The sequence below is a fragment of the Saccopteryx leptura genome, chromosome 7, assembly GCF_036850995.1.
Source record: "Saccopteryx leptura isolate mSacLep1 chromosome 7, mSacLep1_pri_phased_curated, whole genome shotgun sequence".
In the NCBI taxonomy this organism is placed as follows: Eukaryota; Metazoa; Chordata; class Mammalia; order Chiroptera; family Emballonuridae; genus Saccopteryx; species Saccopteryx leptura.
The window spans coordinates 397,189-414,945 of record NC_089509.1 but is presented as its reverse complement, the minus strand read 5'-3'; the positions used below and the strand labels follow the sequence as shown (position 1 = coordinate 414,945).

The window sequence follows — 17,757 nt, the reverse complement described above, 5'->3', positions numbered from 1 at the left end:
CTCTACCACTTAGCAAACTGGCCACGGCTATGCCTTGCTTTTTTATACTTAATATCTTAGTAGGTTTTACTATATGCAGTGGTTTCCAACCCCTGGGCCGGTACCAGTCCATGGGCCATTTGGTACCGGTCCGCAGAGAAAGAATAAATAACTAACATTATTTCCGTTTTATTTATATTTAAGTCTGAATGATGTTTTATTTTTTTTAAATGACCAGATTCCCTCTGTTACATCCATCTAAGACTCGCTCTTGACGGTTATCTCTGTCATGTGATACATTTATCCATCCTACCCTAAAGGCCAGTCTGTGAAAATATTTTCTGACATTAAACCGGTCCGTGGCCCAAAAAAGGTTGGGGACCACTGACTATATGTACAGAGAGACCTTATTCCTTTTTACATCTACACATTTTTCTAGTAATGTTATTATATTTATGGTCTCTTGCTATGACATACATTGTTGCACTGAATAATTAAACATTATTTTGTATATTTCAGTATAGCTTTAGGATAAATTCCTACCTAAACATGTAACTCATAGGTCAAACCATATATGCATTTGATGTCCTTCTAATGAAAACTACATTGTCTCTTTGGGCCAGGTGTGATGTGGAAGATGTGGGGGTGGAGGGGCCTGTGGGAAGCAGCACACACTGAGATAAATGCTAGGGTATGGTGATTTTAGTGTCATACTTTATGTTTTGGGTCCAAAAGAATGCTAACGCTGTTGATTTTCTTCCCGCTTGCAACATTTAAAACATGATCTTTGACTAATGGTTATTTAGCAGTTACTTTAGCTTTTATTACCTAATCTGCTAACATTTGCTAGAAATCTTTTGTCAGAGATTCAGTTGTTTCTTTTGGAAGGCAGTTTAATAAGGAACAGTGACAAACTGAGCTGTGGTGGCAGAATATGGGTTTTGTAATAATTTTCTTAGCCATCTTTGAAGTAGCATATACTGACCCTGAGCTGAGGTCCACCATCAGGTCTCAGCTGACCTTTCTAAAGAGAAGCCTCATGTTCACCTCCTGACCTATTCCATTATTCAGTGGAGTTACTTTTCTGCCATAATCTGTGGTTACAGCAAATGGTTCTTCTCCATCTAGTGCACTGTATGTTGTTGATCTGAAGAAGTTCAGGAAAATAGCTGCCGGTGACAGACTCAGGGGACAGTACCAAGGTCTGAGTCAAGATCCTAATAGCCTTTCAAATCTTGACCAAGTAAGTGCCTATATTTTTCGTTAACACTTCCAGCGATGAGTATGCAATGTTGTGTCAGAAAGTGAAGTATTGTTTGCTTCTCAGTTCTCTCCTCTGTTGGTACAGTGTTCTGTTTCTTCACGGGAAGGAATTTTTTATTTATTTTTGTTGTTGTTGTTTTTTTTAATTAATTTTAATGGGATGACATTGATAAATCAGGGTACATATGTTCAGAGAAAACATCTCCAGGTTATGGAATTTTGTATTCTATATGTGACATTGTTATCTGTCCTCAAGAGAAGACAGACAGTGAAAAATACCACGACCTGATGTTGGCTTGGACGGGAAATAGAAGCAGGGTGCTGCCTCTGTGAACCATTTCTGCATCTTTTCATTTTGTACCCAACCTAATCAGGCCAATTTGTTTCTCTGCCTGTGAGGGTCAATTTGTTCTACTTTTTAAGGAACTAACCAGCTCAGAAGTTAGAGTATAGAATGTAGAATATACATTATAGAATATCACAATATCGCTTTTTTGTACATCAGAAACCATGATGTTTTTTAAGGAGTTTAGCTGCCCTACTGTTTATTAATGCTAAACCATTTTTAGAGGTGAGATTAAAGTTTAGATGTTGTAGATAGTTTCACATATTTTATTTTGCTTAAGTCTATCTTAAACATTATAGCACCCATAAAGAAAATTGTACAAAACAAAAATCTGTAAGTATATGTATATTCATATGCATCAATGAATGACCGCAACCTAGTTTAAGAAATAGAACATTACTAGCATCCCAGAAGTTGCATGGACAAGTAGAATTGCTTGATCATCAGATTTTTTATCTTTATTTTTACTAGATAATTTGAAATAGTTTTTCCAAAGTAATTTTAATTTATACTTTCATTAGTCATATAAGAATTCCTCTTGTTTCATGTTTTTGACCAGTACTTATTATCAGTATATTAGTTTGTTAGTTATGAACTGGCATCCCATGTAGCTTTCAATTGGAGAGTTTAATCCATTTACATTTAATGTAGTTATTAGTGAGGTAAAATTTATATCTGCCACTTTCTATTTTTGTATTTCCTCTGTTTTTATGTGTTCCTCAGTCCCTACATTGTTGCCTTTTATGTTAGACATTTTAATTTTCTTGTATCTTTTACTATATACTTCTGAGGTATTTTCTTAGTGATTGCCTTGATGATTATCGTTAGTGCTTTAATAATAGTCTATTTTGGATTAATAATAACTTAATTTTAGTAGTATACAAATACTCTTTGTTCCTATACAGCTTTGCTGCCCACATACTGTTGTCATACAGTGTACATGTTTACAAATGATATACTCATCAACACAGATTTGTAATTATTGCTTTGTTGCTTTTTGTAGTTGTTTTATATTAGATGGGGGGGATAAAAGGAGTTTCAAACAAGAAATACATTGATGTTGTCTTTAAATTTACCCACATAACTATATTAGTGCTCTTCATGTAGGTTTTCTCTATTTAGGTTTGAGTTACTGTTTACTGTTCTTTTATTTTAGGCAGAAAGACTCCCTTTAGTATTTCTGGTATGGTGGCTCTGGAGATAACAACTCTTGGGGAATATATAAATTTCTTCATTTTTTTTCCTTTTTTTAAAAAATTTAATTTTAATGTGGTGACATTGATAAATCAGGGTACATATGTTCAGAGAAAACATCTCCAGATTATTCTGACATTTAATTAAATGTTGCATACCCATCACCCAAAGTCAAATTGTCTTCTGTCACCTTCTAACTGGTTTTCTTTAGGCCACACCTCTCCTCCCACCCCTCCTCCTTCTGCCACCCCCTCACCATTACCATCACACTCTTATCCATGTCCCTGAGTCTCATTTGTATGTCTCAGCTATGTATAGATTCATATAGTTCTTAATTTTTTCTGATTTACTTATTTCACTCCGTATAATGTTATCAAGGTCCATCCATGTTATTGTAAATGATCCAATGTCATCATTTCTTATGCCTGAGTAGTATTCCATAGTATATATGTACCAAAGCTTTTTAATCCACTCGTCCACTGATGGACATTTGGGCTGTTTCCAGATCTTCGCTATTTGTGAACAATGCTGCCATAAACATGGGGGTGCATTTCTCTTTTTGGAACAGTTCTATGGTGTTCTTAGGGTATATTCCTAAAAATGGAATAGCTGGGTCAAAAGGCAGTTCGATTTTTTTTTTAATTTTTGTTTTTATTTTATTTATTAATTTTAGAAAGGAGAGAGAGAGAGAGAGAGAGAGAGAGAGAAAAGGAGGGGGAGGAGCAGGAAGCATCAACTCCATATGTGCCTTGACCAGGCAAGCCCAGGGTTTCGAACCGGCAACCTCAGCATTTCCAGGTCAAAGCTTTATCCACTGCGCCACCACAGGTCAGGCAAGGCAGTTCGATTTTTAATTTTTTGAGTAATCTCCATACTGTTTTCCACAGTGGCTGCACCAGTCTGCATTCCCACTAGCAGTGCAGGAGGGTTCCCTTTTCTCCACATCCTCGCCAACACTTACTCTGTTGTTTTGTTGATGAGCGCCATTCTGACTGGTGTGAGGTGATATCTCATTGGGGTTTTTTTGTTTTTGTTTTTGTTTTTTGTATTTTTCTGAAGCAGGAAACAGGGAGGCAGTCAGACAGACTCCCGCATGTGCCCGACCAGGATCCACCCGGCATGCCCACCAGGGGGCGATGCTCTGCCCATCTGGGGCGTCGCTTTGTCACAACCAGAGCCATTCTAGCACCTGAGGCAGAGGCCACAGGGCCATCCTCAGCGCCAGGGTCAACTTTGCTCCAGTGGAGCCTTGGCTGCGGGAGGGGAAGAGAGAGACAGAGAGGAAGGAGAGGGGGAGGGGTGGAGAAGCAGATGGGCGCTTCTCCTGTGTGCCCTGGCCGGGAATCGAACCTGGGACTCCTGCACACCAGGCCAACGCTCTACCACTTCATTGGGGTTTTAATTTGCATTTATCTAATGATTAGTGATGTTGAACATTTTTTCATATGCCTATTGGCCATTTGTATGCCCTCTTTGGATAAGTGTCTATTCATTTCTTTTGCCCATTTTTTGATTGGATTGTTTGTCTTCCTGGTGTTAAATTTTACAAGTTCTTTATAAATATTGGTTATTAACCCCTTATCAGATGTTCTCCCATTGTGTAGTTTGTCTTTTTATTCTGTTCTTATTGTCTTTAGCTGAGCAAAAGCTTTGTAGTTTGATATAGTCCCTTAGTTTATCCTTTTTATTTCACTTGCCCATGGAGATAAATCAGCAAATATATTACTGCGAGTGATGTCGGAGAGCTTACTGCCTATGTTTTCTTCTAAGATGCTTATGGTTTCATGGCTTACATTTAAGTATTTTATCCATTTTGAGTTTATTTTTGTGAATGGTGTAAGTTGGTGGTCTAGTTTCATATTTTTTGCAGGTAGATGTCCAATTTTCCCAACATTTGTTGAAGAGACTGTCTTTACTCCATTGTATTTCCTTACCTCCTTTGTCAAATATCAGTTTTCCATAGAGCTGTGGGTTTATTTCTGGGTTCTCTGTTCTGTCCCATTTATCTATATGCCTGTTCTTATGCCAGTACCAGGCTGTTTTGAGTACAATGGCCTTGTAGTGTAACTTGATATCGGGAAGTGTGATACCTCCGGCTCTATTCTTCCTTTTCAAGATTTCTGAAGCTATTCGTGTTCTTTTTTGGTTCCATATAAGTTTTTGGAATATGTGTTCTATATTTTTGAAGTATGTCATTGGTATTTTAATTGGTATTGCATTAAATTTATAAATTGCTTTGGGTAATATAGACATTTTAATGATGTTTATTCTTCCTAACCATGAGCATGGTATATGCTTTCACTTGCTTGTATCTTCCCTGATTTCTTTTATCAATGTTTTATAATTTTCCGAGTACAAGTCTTTAATTTTCTTGGTTAAATTTACTCCTAGGTACTTTATTTTTTTGGTTGCAGTAGTGAAAGGGATTGTTTCCTTAATTTCTCTTTCTGACTGTTCATTGTTGGTGTATAAAAGTGCCTCTGATTTCTGAATATTAATTTTATATCCTGCCACTTTGCTGAATTCATTTATCAAGTCCAGTAGTTTTTTGACTGCAACTTTATGGTTTTCTATATACATTATCATATCATCTGCAAATAATGATAGTTTTACTTCTTCTTTTCCAATTTGAATGCCTTTTATTTCTTCTTGTCTGATTGCTGTGGCTAGGACTTCCAGGACTATGTTGAATAAGAGTGGTGAAAGGAGGCACCCCTGCCTTGTTCCTGATCTTAAGGGATTGCTTTTAATTTTTGCCCATTGAGTATGATGTTGGCTGTGGGTTTCTCATAGATGGCCTTTATCATGTTGAAGCATGTTCCCTGTATTCCCACTTTGCTGAGAGTTTTGATGATGACTGGGTGCTGGATTCTATCAAATGCTTTTTCTGCATCTATTGAAATTATCATGTGGGTTTTCTCCTTCCTTTTGTTTATGTGATGAATCACATTGATTGATTTGTGAATATTATACCAGCCTTGCCTCCCCAGAATAAATCCCACTTGATCATGTTGTATGATATTTTTCATAATATTGTTGGATCCGGTTTTCTAATATTTTGTTGAGGATTTTAGAATCTATATTCATCAGGGATATTGGCCTAGAATTTTCTTTCTTTGTGTTGTCTTTTCCTGGTTTTGGAATCAGAATTATGCTCGCCTCATAAAAGGAGCTTGGAAGTCTTCCTTCCTCTTGAATTTTTTGAAATAGCTTGAGAAGGATAGGGGTTCTTCTTTGAATATTTGCTAGAATTCACTTGTGAAGCCATCAGGCCCAGGACTTTTCTTTGTTGGGAGTTTTTTGATAACTGTTTTGATCTCATTTGTTGTAATTAGTCTGTTTAGGTTTTCTGATGCTTCCAGATCAATTTTTGAAAGATTGTATGTTTCAAGGAATTTGTCCATTTCATCTAGGTTGTCTAGCTTTTTGGCATACAGTTCTTTGTAATATTTTCTTACAATATTTTGTATTTCTGTTGTGTCAGTTATTTCTCCATTCTCATTTCTAATTTTATTTATTTTAGTCCTCTCTCTTATTTTCTTGGTGAGTCTGGTTAAAGGTTCATCGGTCTTGTTTACCTTTTCAAAGAACCAGCTCTTGGTTTCATTGATCCTCTGTATTGTTTCTTTAGCCTCTATGTCATTTATTTCTGCTCTGATCTTTATTATTTCCTTCCTTCTACTACATTTGGGCTTTACTTGCTGTTCTTTTTCTAGTTCTTTTAGATGCAGGGTTAAGCTGTTTATTTGAGCTTTTTCTAGCTTCTTAAAGTGTGCCTGTAGTGCTGTGAACTTTTCTCTCAGTACTGCTTTTGCTGTGTCCCATAAATTTTGAGTTGTTGTATGCTCATTATCATTTGTCTAGAAATTCTTTTATTTCTTCTTTGATCTCATTGTTAATCCATTTGTTATTTAACAACCTGCTATTTAATTTCTATGTGTTTGAGAATTTTTTATATTTTCTATTGTGGTTGATTTCTAGTTTTATCCATTGTGATCAGAGAAAGTGCTTGATATGATTTCAATCTTCTTAAATTTGTTGAGACCACTTTTGTGCCCTAACATGCGGTCTATCCTAGAGAATGTACCATGAGCACTTGAAAAGAATGTATATTCTGCTGCTTCAGGGTGAAAGGTTCTGAAGATATCTATTAAATCCAGTTGATCCAGTGTGTCCTTTAAGTCTGCTGTTTCTTTGTTAATTTTCTTTCTTGAGGATCTATCTAGTGATGTTAGTGGAGTATTGAAATCCCCTACTATTATAGTATTGCTGTTGATCTTGCTCTTTATATCTATCAAAGTCTGCTTTATATATAATATTTCGGTGCTCCTATATTAGGTGTGTAGATATTTATAATAGGTATATCTTGCTGTTGGATTGCTCCCTTTTATCATTATGCAGTGGCCTTCTTTATCTCTTACTATAGCCTTTGTTTTATAGTCCATTTTGTCTGATATAAGTATTGCTACCCTAGTTTATTTTTCATTTCTATTTGCATGAAATATTTTTTTCTATCCTTTTACCTTCAGTCTATGTGCATATTTTGTTTTAAGGTGTGTCTCTTGTAGACAGCATATTTACGGGTCCTGTTTTCTTATCCATGCAGCTACCCTTTGTCTTTTGATTGGATCATTTAATCCATTTACATTTAAGATTATTATTGATAGGTAGTTGTGTGTTGCCATTTTATCCTTTAAAGCTGTATTCCTCTTTTGCTATATTCTTTTCCAACTTTGATCTGTTTACAACAGGCCCCTTAACATTTCCTGCAGCATTGATTTGGTTATAATGAATTCCTTGAGCTGTTTTTTGTCTGGAAAGCTTTTTATTTCTCCTTCAATTTTAAATGGTAGCCTTGTTGGATAAAATAGTCTTGTTCTGCATTACTTTGAATATTTCTTGCCATTCCCTTCTGGCCTCAAGTGTTTCTGTTGAGAAGTCGGATGTCATCTTTATGGGGGCTCCTTTGTAGGTGATAGCCTTTTTTCTCTAGCAGCTTTTAATATTTTCAATTTATCACTTAGCTTTGGTATTTTAATTATGATGCGTCTTCGTGTAGATTTCTTTGGGTTTCTCTTTAATGGAGTTTTCTGTGCTTCTTGAACTTGTGAGAGATTTTCCTGCATTAATTTAGGGAAGTTTTCAGCTATGATATGATTGAATAAAGTGTCTATCCCTTGTTCTTTCTATTCCTCTTCAGGAACCCCTATGATGTGGATGTTATTTCTCTTTATATCACATAGCTCTCTAAGAGTTTCCTCAGACGTTTTGAGTCTCTTTTCTTTTTTCTGCTCTGCTTCCATGCCTTCATTCAAGTTGTCCTCTTACTTGCTGATTTGACCCTCAGCTTCATCCATCCTGTTTTTAATTTCTTTCATTGTGGTCTTCATTTCTGAAACTGTATTTGTCATCTCTCACTGATTCTTTTTTAATATTTCAGTGTCCTTTTTTATACTTGCTATGTCTTTATTTAGGTGTTCATGATGACCATCCTTTGTTGTTCTAAATCCCTAAGCATCCTTACAATCATTATTTTAAATTCTGCATTCGAAAGTTTGGTTATTTCCATATCACTCAGTTCATTTCCTGGAAGTTTCTCTTGTGGTTTCATTTGGATTGCACTTCTCTGTCTTCTCATTATGTCTGTGTTTGGGTGTATTGTTTGTAGAGCTGGTTGAGTCTAGGCTTGGTGTTTTCTTCGTCCAGTTTTCAATTATGTTATTTCTAGGTCTTCTTGGGTTGGCACCAGCTGTTATTTGTAATTCACTTTCAGATTTGGGCTGCTTTGTAGTCTTAATTTGTTTGTTTTCTTCTCAGTTTTCTTAACAGGTGGTAGTCTTGTTTACTGATCTCAGCAGGGGTCTTATTTGAAACTTTATCCAGGAATGCCTTGGGTATAACCTGAGACTCTGAAGTCCTGATCTTCCAGTTACTCTCTCTGGGGGCAGGGTGTTTTCTCAGTTTCAGTAGGGGGAAGTGTATCTCAGATTTCCATGGAGACCTCAGTTACTGCCCCTCCTCCCCACTTCTTGTTTTCAGCTGTGTCTTGTTGCGCTGATTGGAGCTGGAGAGATGTCTGGAGATGTGTGACCTGGAAGCACTTCATTCTTTTGTTTTGTGGAAGGATCAGCCCCTCCCCAGCTATGGCCGCCTCCAGCACTGGATGAGTCAGTTTCTCCGGTCGTCCCCTGCATTCCTCTGCCCCTCACCATCTCTCTCTCTCCCCCCTTTCTTTTTGGAAGACAAGCCGGCCCTTTCAACACATCTCGTTCCCAGGTCCCAAGGCAAGTGGCTATTAGCGATATTTTCTGCTCTTTTCCTTAGAGTGAGAGCCCTTCTGTGCTCCCAGCCTCACCCCCCCCCTCTGTTCTTTTAAGCAGGGGAGACTCACTGCTCCTCTGCACTCCCTACCAGGCTTAGTGTGGCTTCTTCTTTGTTCCTTGGTTTTTGAGAGCTGATGTTGTAGTCCAGAGTTGGTTTTTCACGCTGATTAATCCTAAATTAATTTGTAATACAGTGTGGTGGTGTGAGCTGGGAGTCTATGCGTCTGCCTATTCTGCTGTCATCTTCAGGTCCTCTTCTTCATTTTTTTTTTTCATGAATAGTTTTGATGGATATAAAATTCTTCCTTGACAATTTTTTCTTTTAGCAGATTCAGTCCTGCAACCTGCTGGCCACAATGGTTTTTTGATGAGAAATTAGCTGTTTACCTTGAGAACATCTGTCTCTCCATCTCATTTCAAGGTTTTCAGTCTTTTGACAGTTTGTGAGTCTCTTTTGAGTTTATTTTACTTGGAATTCATTGAGCTTCTTGGATGTGTAGATTAATGTTTATCATTATATTTTGGAACTTTTCTTTATTCAAATATTCTTTCTGCCTCTCTCCTCTTGAGACTCTCTCATTATGTGTATGTTGGTGTTTTCCTACAGGTTTCAGAAGTCATGTTTATTTTTCTTCACTGTTCTTTCTGCTCCTGAAACTAGATAATCTGAATTGACATGATTATTTTTTCTGACTGCTCAAAGCAGTTGTTGAAGGCATCTAGGGAATTTTTTTTTTAAACATAGTAATTGTATTTTAGATTTTCTATTTGGTTCTGTTGTGTAATTTCTGTTTCTTTATCCTTTATACTCTATTTTAACATATTTTAAATACCTGATTTTAAATCTTCATCTTATAAGTTCATGTCTGGGCTTCCAAAAGTGTAATTCTGTTGATTGCTTCTTCCCCCTCTCATATTTTGTTTTGGTTTTTTTTTGCATGTCTCTTCATTTTGTTGAAAACTAAACATTTCAGATAATATAGTATAGCAAGTTTGGAAATCACATTTCCCCCCTCTCCAGGGTTTGCTGCTGCTTATTATGCTAGTTGTTTGTTTTGTGCCTTCTAAATTAGTTCTGTGAAGTCTGCATTTTTGTCTGCCTGATTTGCTTAGAGGTTAGCTAAAATTGAACAGTGATTTCCTTAAGTGCTAAGAACTACTAAAGCCCCCCCCCCCCGTCTTTGCCAAAGGCCTCTAGTTGCATGCTGGGGCAAATCTCAGCAGTCAGGCAGTTAACAGCTCTATCTTAGCCATCACTTTTTCCTTGTATAGAGCTGTAAAATCAGCCATAGGCAATGGCTAAGGGCCATCTTAGGTTTTTCTCGGTTATGCACGCAGCCCTGAGCATGCTCAGAGCCTCACACATGTGCATGGTCTTCTATATTCCCAGGACTATGTCTTTCCTTTTCAAAGTCTCCTTTGGACATCTCATTGTTCAGCTTCTTTAAAGATTTTTGGTTAGTCTGTTCTTTGCTCCACCTCAGTCAGTCCCAGTAAGCTTATTAATACATTCAAGAAGTGCTGCCAAGAAGAAGCTTTAAGCATTGAACAAGTTCTGTAGAGATAAGCTTTTACAATCCAGTCTTCCAGGGAACCACAAGTTATGTCAGATCATGATGGCCTTGTGAATGAAGCTTGAAAGACCTCCATCCTTCTCCTTCCTCTAAGTATGGGAATCAGGCTTTTAATTTTTGAGGCTGGAGAAGGAGAATGGGAGTACGGTAAAATATAAAATGCCATAAAGCACACTGTTCTTACAAAATGCAACCATTTTTGTTGACTTTCAGGTGCTCTTTGGGTTGTTGCAAGCCCTTGGTTAATTTACAGAGTTCTGAAAACATTGCTCTGAACATGTTTGTTAATGTTTGGGGTACTTTTATGGAGAGATGAACTTTCAGCTCCCAACTCCGCTGGTTTTTTTTGCTGATGTCACTGTCCATGGTGGTTTATTTTGCATTTCCATAATTAATAATGAAGTTGAGTACTATTTTGTCTGTTAATGGCTATTTTTATGTTCTCTTTTGTGAAGTAATTATTCAAATATTTGGGTTGTTTGGCGTTTTTCATTTGTGGGCATTTATTTTAATATATTGATAATATATTCTTTTGTTACCTGTGTATGTGGCAAAATTTCCCACTTTGACTCTCTTACTGGTATCTTTTGTAGTGCCACTGGTCAATATTTTCCTTTATGGTTAATGCTTTTTAACTCTTGTTAAGGTCATGAAGATGTTTATAAGCTTTACTGCTTTTCTTTTACATTTATATTGATATTCCAGTAAAAAAAATTATTTTATGTCTGGTGTAAGATAGAGTTCAACTTTCATTCTCTATGTGCATGCAGTTGTATCAACATGATTTTTATTTTTAATGAAACCTACTGCCCAGCAGTGCCATCTTTGCCAGATACAAAGTACCCATATGTGCGTGAATTTGGTCTGGGCCCTCTATTTTGTGCCATTGGTCTATTTCTCTATATCATGCCCCATATTGCAAATATCTCAATAAAACTATAGCTTTATAATAAGTCTTGATATGTAATAGTTCAAATTCTCCCACCTCATTCTTCTTCAAGAGTGTTTAGAGGTTTTTTTTTTCTTTTCTTTTTGTATATACATTTTAGAATCAGTTTGTCAAGTTCTAAAAATACTTGCTAGGATTTCATATTTGGGTGTTTTTTAATTTTGCTCAATAATATAACTTTCTTCATAGAGATCTTGTGCATTTTTATTAGAGTTATTTTTTAAAACTTGTTTTTTGTTGCTTGTATGTAAAAATACAGTTGAATTTTGTTCATTGGTGTATTCAGCTATCTTGCCAATTGGTATATATTTTTGGATTTTCTATATACATAATCTTATCTACAAATAATGATAGTTTTACTTTTTCAATCTTACATTTAAGAACCATACTCTTATTTTTAGTTGACTTTCAAAAGGCAGTAGTATTTTTTCTTAGAATTGCCCTCATGTGGAAAGTCTAGGTGCAGACTATTGGAGAGTTTTAAATTAAATATTTTCAGATGCTTGTTATGGGTAAATGTTTTATGGATCCTTTAAAGTCCATGGGTATTAAAAACACCATAAATAACTATTTTAGCTTCTCTAGGGTTTTTGGTAAGGACACTTTTGGTTCTAAAATTTTGTGACTGATGTATGTTATGTAATGAGCAGCTAACATCACTAATTTGTGTGTATTTATATAAATTTTCCCCAGAATTTTAGACTGTTGTGTTTTTTGTTTTTCTTACCAAATAGGATTTGCCCAATAACATGATCCATCAGGTGCCAATTAAATCACTCCCTCAAGAATGGCTTTGGTGTGAAACTTGGTGTGATGATGCCTCTAAGAAAAAGGCAAAGACAATTGACTTGGTAAGCTGTCTACATTTGGGGGGGGGGGGTATCTTAGTGTAGGGGCAGTACATTACTAGATAATTACTGATTCTTATTTTGTCTTGCTCTGTGGCTATCTAGTTTAGAGACTGAAGAACATCTTCTCTTCCTGCCTGCCGCAGAGAGCTCGTCCTCGCGTCTGGTGGGGCTGCTGCGCTCACTGTTGACAGGCAGTGAAGGAACCACTTGTGCTCCTGCCTCTGTCATTTGGGTCCTCAGTGTTGTTTTCTTTTTGTGCAGTCAGGACTTAAAGCAGGAACACCTTTGAGTTCTATATAATGTACCCTTTTTTCAACTCTGCTTAAGTATGTTATTTTGGTTTTGACAGTGTAATAACCCAATGACCAAAGAGCCCAAGCTGGAAGCAGCTGTTCGAATCATCCCTGAGTGGCAGGATTATGATCAGGAGATCAAACAGCTACAGATTCATTTTCAGAAGGACAAAGAAACAGGAGCGGTGTTTAAGGACAAGGTGACAGAAGAGCTTCACCCAGAAGGTAAGACAGACTTGGGCTCTGGGTGAGCACTTCTTCACATTTCTGATTTCTGCTTGTTGCAAAACAGCAGGATCATGACCTTCCACTCTGTCGTCATCCAGGATGCAGCTCCCACCTTCCCATTTCAGATTTGCCTTCTGGACAGGAGTACTTACCCACGTAGTGCTGCCCTGTCCTTTCCCTTTTTTCCTTTTGAGAGAGAGAGGGTTCTTTTATTGTGGTTACTGTTATTTAGATTCTCCAGTTTTGTGATGCTTAAGCCAAATCTGACATTATATTAGGATTTCTTGCCCGGATTGCTCAGTTTTTCATTGTACCTGCCCAGGCACTAGTGAACATGAACAAGCACATTTAGGATTGACAGATGTGTTTGTTTGTATTTAATTTAAGCTCAGAGCATAAGGGACTAAGTCTTCCCTACTATGTGCATATCTCTGCAGCCATTAGAAAAAGTCATTCGAATACAGAAGTGACCTTATATAAACTGTTAATAAACTGGGCTCTGGATTTTAACATTTATTCAGCTGAAAACTAATTTTTAAAAAAGCAATTACAGAATGTGGATCTTGAGTGATTCACCTAAACATTCTGAAATCTGTATCATGACATTAAATGTCACAGCTCAAAGTTTAGATATTATCATAAAAATAATTAATTCAAATTCATTCAGTAAAACCTCAAGAATTTTCATAGATGAGCAAAGAATGTAGACATACTGCTCAAATAAGAAGAAAACAAATAATAAATGAATTTGAGGAAACAGCAATGAGATTAAAGGAATTTATTAATATATACACTACACAAAAAATACTCACACTGATGAAGCTGTTGTTGGGGAGATGGTGGTGAGATTCCCTGGGTCTCCCTGTGTATTATAGCAGACCCTGCTAAAGAGCAGTAAATCAGTCATCTGAAGTAGTTAAAGTGTGTATACTTCAGTAATTCCTTTCTTGTGAATTTACCTAATAGAGATAATTCAATAGAAGAAAGAAGTTATTTACATGGGGAAATTATTTTACTAATATTTATAAACCAAAAGCATTGAAAACAGTTTAAGCATCCAAGCATAAAAAATGGTAAATGAACCACATAGGAAAAAGTTTATGTTACTAAATGAAAAAAGAATTCTGACTTAACATGTATATTTCACTGGAAGTAAATACTGTACTTTGAAAACAGTTCACATTAAGCAGGGATATAGGTAGCTTCCATGTAAAAATAAAAATGTTTTTATTTTGTATTTTGCTTTCATATACAACAAGCCAGAGTTTCTAAAAATTTGAAAAGAGAGAGAAAATGGAGGTGTGGGCACAGATAGTTGGGGACAGTTCTATAGAATGCCCAGTCTGTGTTTTTATAACCAGTGGATAATCTACGTTGTTTTCAGTATTCTCTTTTTTTCTGTAGGACTTCAGGAACATGAAGAATTATGATCTTCAGGGAAGGATAGGAAATTGCACCATTTGAAAAACACTTTTTATATTAAATGCTAGTTTTTTCTGATTTGTCTATACAACTGCTGATAAATTGGCTGGGCAGGTGTGCCCAGGTCCTGTTGATTCTGAGCATCTGACTCTGACTCCTGCACATTGCGAGCTCTGGGCCTTTGGAATGAAGGCTCTCTTGGATTTGGACCTCAGAGGAAGACCAGTGGCTGAATTTTGGGGACTCTGTAAAGCGCAACCTTCTAACCAAAAGGGAAGATAGTTAAGGCCATGGGAGGAAAACAGATCTTGAGTGCCCCCACCCATGAGTGCACACATGCTGCGCTGTCGTGGAGCCGAGCAGCCAGAACTGCGGTTCCTCTGCAGCCTGCGTGGTGTGCAGGTATCGCTTTGAGTTGGGCATTAGGAGCTTCGTCTACACCTGCACATGAGGTCCATGCCAGTGCACTCTGGGCCCTTCCTGTGTTCTTCCCAGCGTTCATTCAGTGCTGAACTGACACCCAGCCAACAACTGTGTGTCTTCAGGGTTGGCTGTGACAGGTTAATTGCGGATGGGGTGGGGTGAGTTAGGGTGTATGGAGGATACCAAGAGTAGGAGGGCTCTGAGGTGTTTGGTGCGGGAGGTGAAGAAGACAGAAATTGTGATTAATTTGAAATGAAACCGTTATTCTTATTCCCCACCCAACTTCACTGAATATTTTAAGTAATTATTTTGTAAACAATGTTTGTGGGAGTATTTGCTTATTCTTACCACTTTCTAAACAAATGTTGTTATTGATTTCCTTACTGGATACAGCCATAGTAAGCCCTTTAATGACACATTATGGAGGCTCAGGGCGACCTCAGGAAGGTCACTTCATCATTTTCCTCTCCTCCTCTGAGGATTTTCTCTCTTAGACATGGGGAAGTTGGCTGTGACTTTTCTCTACAAAAGATTTCGAGACCTGTTCCTTATTCCTTTTAGCTTAGTGCTGTGGGCGGCCTTTGGCTTGCAGAACTTCAGCGCTCCGCTCTCCTGACTCTGGTTACACTCTGAAGCCTGCGAAGCTGTGTGGCATTGCTTTCCATGCCTGTGTCAGCAGCCCAGAGTGGCACCCTGGGGCAGCCTGTCCTGGTGAGGGGGCAATATCAGGAGGCTCCCATGCAGAGTCTTCTGGGGTGTTGCTGGCCTGCATGGGTGTGAGGGTCCAGGTCCTCCCCTTCATCTTCCCTCCCTGCAAGAGATAGCAGCAGGACCACAGCCATGGACTCTCGTTCTTGTCTGCATTTTAAACATACGTGGAGGGGGTGCAAATGGATAGCTAAGGCTCTCTTTTAAGCCAGGTAACATATTGATTTATAGTCTTTTTAAAAAATCAGTCTTATGACAAATATCAAGTAATTTATTTTTTCCATTTCACATGCAAAATTAGCTTTAGCATGCTGATGGAGCTTTTGAGTTTGCTTCTATAACTCCATTAAAAATTGGGGAGTGGGCCGGACCAGGCGGTGGCGCAGTGGATAGAGCATCGGACTGGGTTGTGGAGGACCCAGGTTCAAGACCCTGAGGTCGCCAGCTTGAGCGCGGGCTCATCCAGCTTGAGCGTGGGATCACTGGCTTGAGTATGGGATCATAGACATGACCCCATGCTAGCTGGCCTGACCCAAAGGTCTCTGGCTTGAAGCCCAAGGTTGCTGGCTTGAGCAAGGGGTCACTCACTCTGTTGTAGCCCCCCAGTCATGGCACAGATGAGAAAGCAATCAATGAACAACTAAAGTGCCGCAACGAAGAATTGATGAATTGATGCTTCCCATCTCTCTCCCTTCCTGTCTGTCTGACCCTATCTGTCCCTCTCTCCAACTCTCTGTCTCTGTAAAAAATAAAATAAAATAAAAAAATTGGGGAGTGGGAGCTCAAAAGGTTTTTAGATAAACTGACCCAGGGCTGAAGAGGTCCCTCAGAATCGTTGCTGTGGACAAAGGCTATAGAAGTAGTCTCTGCCGCCCAGTCCCTCACTGCTCAGAGCAGCTGAAGGAATGGGACTGCTGAGAGGAAATGTCTACCCAGCTTCATCTTAGATTTTTTTTAAGCTTCTCTAAGGCTTCTGCTGCCACTTCTGTCTACAGCCATGGGCAGAATCATACATTTCCCCAGCTTATTTTCTGGGAGATGCTTTTCAAATGTGGGTTCCCTTTGTACATGAACCAGACCACCTTTTTTCATGTCCTTCTACCAGGGCCCCTATGCGCCTTCCAGGTGAGGAAGATGCAGTGTGAACTATTCTTTGTGTGGCATGTGTGTCCTCATTGCCTTGTTACTGTCACCACTCTAAACGAGGTCCTATTAATAGTCGAATCTCTAGCCTGACTAGGCAGTGGTGCAGTGGATAGAGTGTCGGACTGAGATGCAGAGGACCCAGATTCGAAACCCTGAAGTTGCTAGTTTGAGTGCAGTCTCACCAGCTTGAACGCAGGATCGCTAGCTTGAGTGTGGGATCATAGACATGACCCCGTGGTCGCTGGCCTGAAGTCCAAGGTCGCTGGCTTGAGCAAGGAGTCACTCGCTCTGCTGTAGCCCTCTGGTCAGGGCACATATGAGAAAGCAAGCAATGAATAACTAAGGTGCCACAATGAAGAATTGATGCTTCTCATCTCCTGTCTATCCCTATCTGTCTCTTTTTGTTCTTCTGTCTCTGTCAAAAAAAAAAAAGTCAAATCTCAATATGCAAGGCTCAGTTTGCTTCTGAAATGGCCTGTGAGCCGCCTCCTCCCTCCAGTAATTATTATTGACTCATGTGGCATAAGCATCTTCCAAAATGAACCTTATGTACCCTAGGAAATGAGGGTGCCACCACAATTTGATATTGACTGGCTTTGTCTGTTGACTCTACTGTATGAAAGCAAGTTGTGACTGAAAAGCTAGGTAGGAGAGAGTTTTTCCGAAGGTGCAAAAATAGACTACAGCGAAACATTCCAGCTTGGGAACAGTTCACGGTGCATTGTTTTTACCACCATGTGTATGTATTGGGTATCTTTTTCTCTCGTTCATTAGGCCATAATAGAAAATTTTCTTTCTGAGTCAGTGCCAGAATGATATTAAATAATGAGACATGTCACAGTGACATGCAACAGTGTGACTTAATGTTTTGTAAACAGTGGTATTTGAGATTAAAACCCATGCACACAACCTGCTGCTGGGGCTAAAGGGGCTTGCTTATGTTTTGTGTTCAAGTTGTCCTCAATCCTGCCATCTGAGAGTGATGGCACATTCCCTTTCCGTAAGATTGATAAAGTGTTGAATCTGTGAAAATGTGGTATTTCAGATGGAAACCAACA

The 17,757-nt window shown here is 38.3% G+C and overlaps 1 protein-coding gene across 4 annotated transcripts in view; it reads left to right on the top strand.

Annotated features, from left to right (window-relative positions):
* The window catches only part of UGGT1 (UDP-glucose glycoprotein glucosyltransferase 1), a 246,306-nt gene extending 228,979 nt beyond the window's left edge, over positions 1-17,327 (top strand). For all 4 annotated transcript variants that reach the window (XM_066345928.1, XM_066345929.1, XM_066345927.1 and 1 more), the window contains 4 exons: positions 1,108-1,222; positions 12,363-12,479; positions 12,829-12,997; positions 14,405-17,327. In XM_066345928.1, the coding sequence (XP_066202025.1) occupies positions 1,108-1,222; positions 12,363-12,479; positions 12,829-12,997; positions 14,405-14,430 (427 nt within the window). In that variant the 3' untranslated portion in view covers positions 14,431-17,327. The remainder of the gene's footprint in view (positions 1-1,107; positions 1,223-12,362; positions 12,480-12,828; positions 12,998-14,404) is intronic.
* Positions 17,328-17,757: the final 430 nt, after the last annotated feature.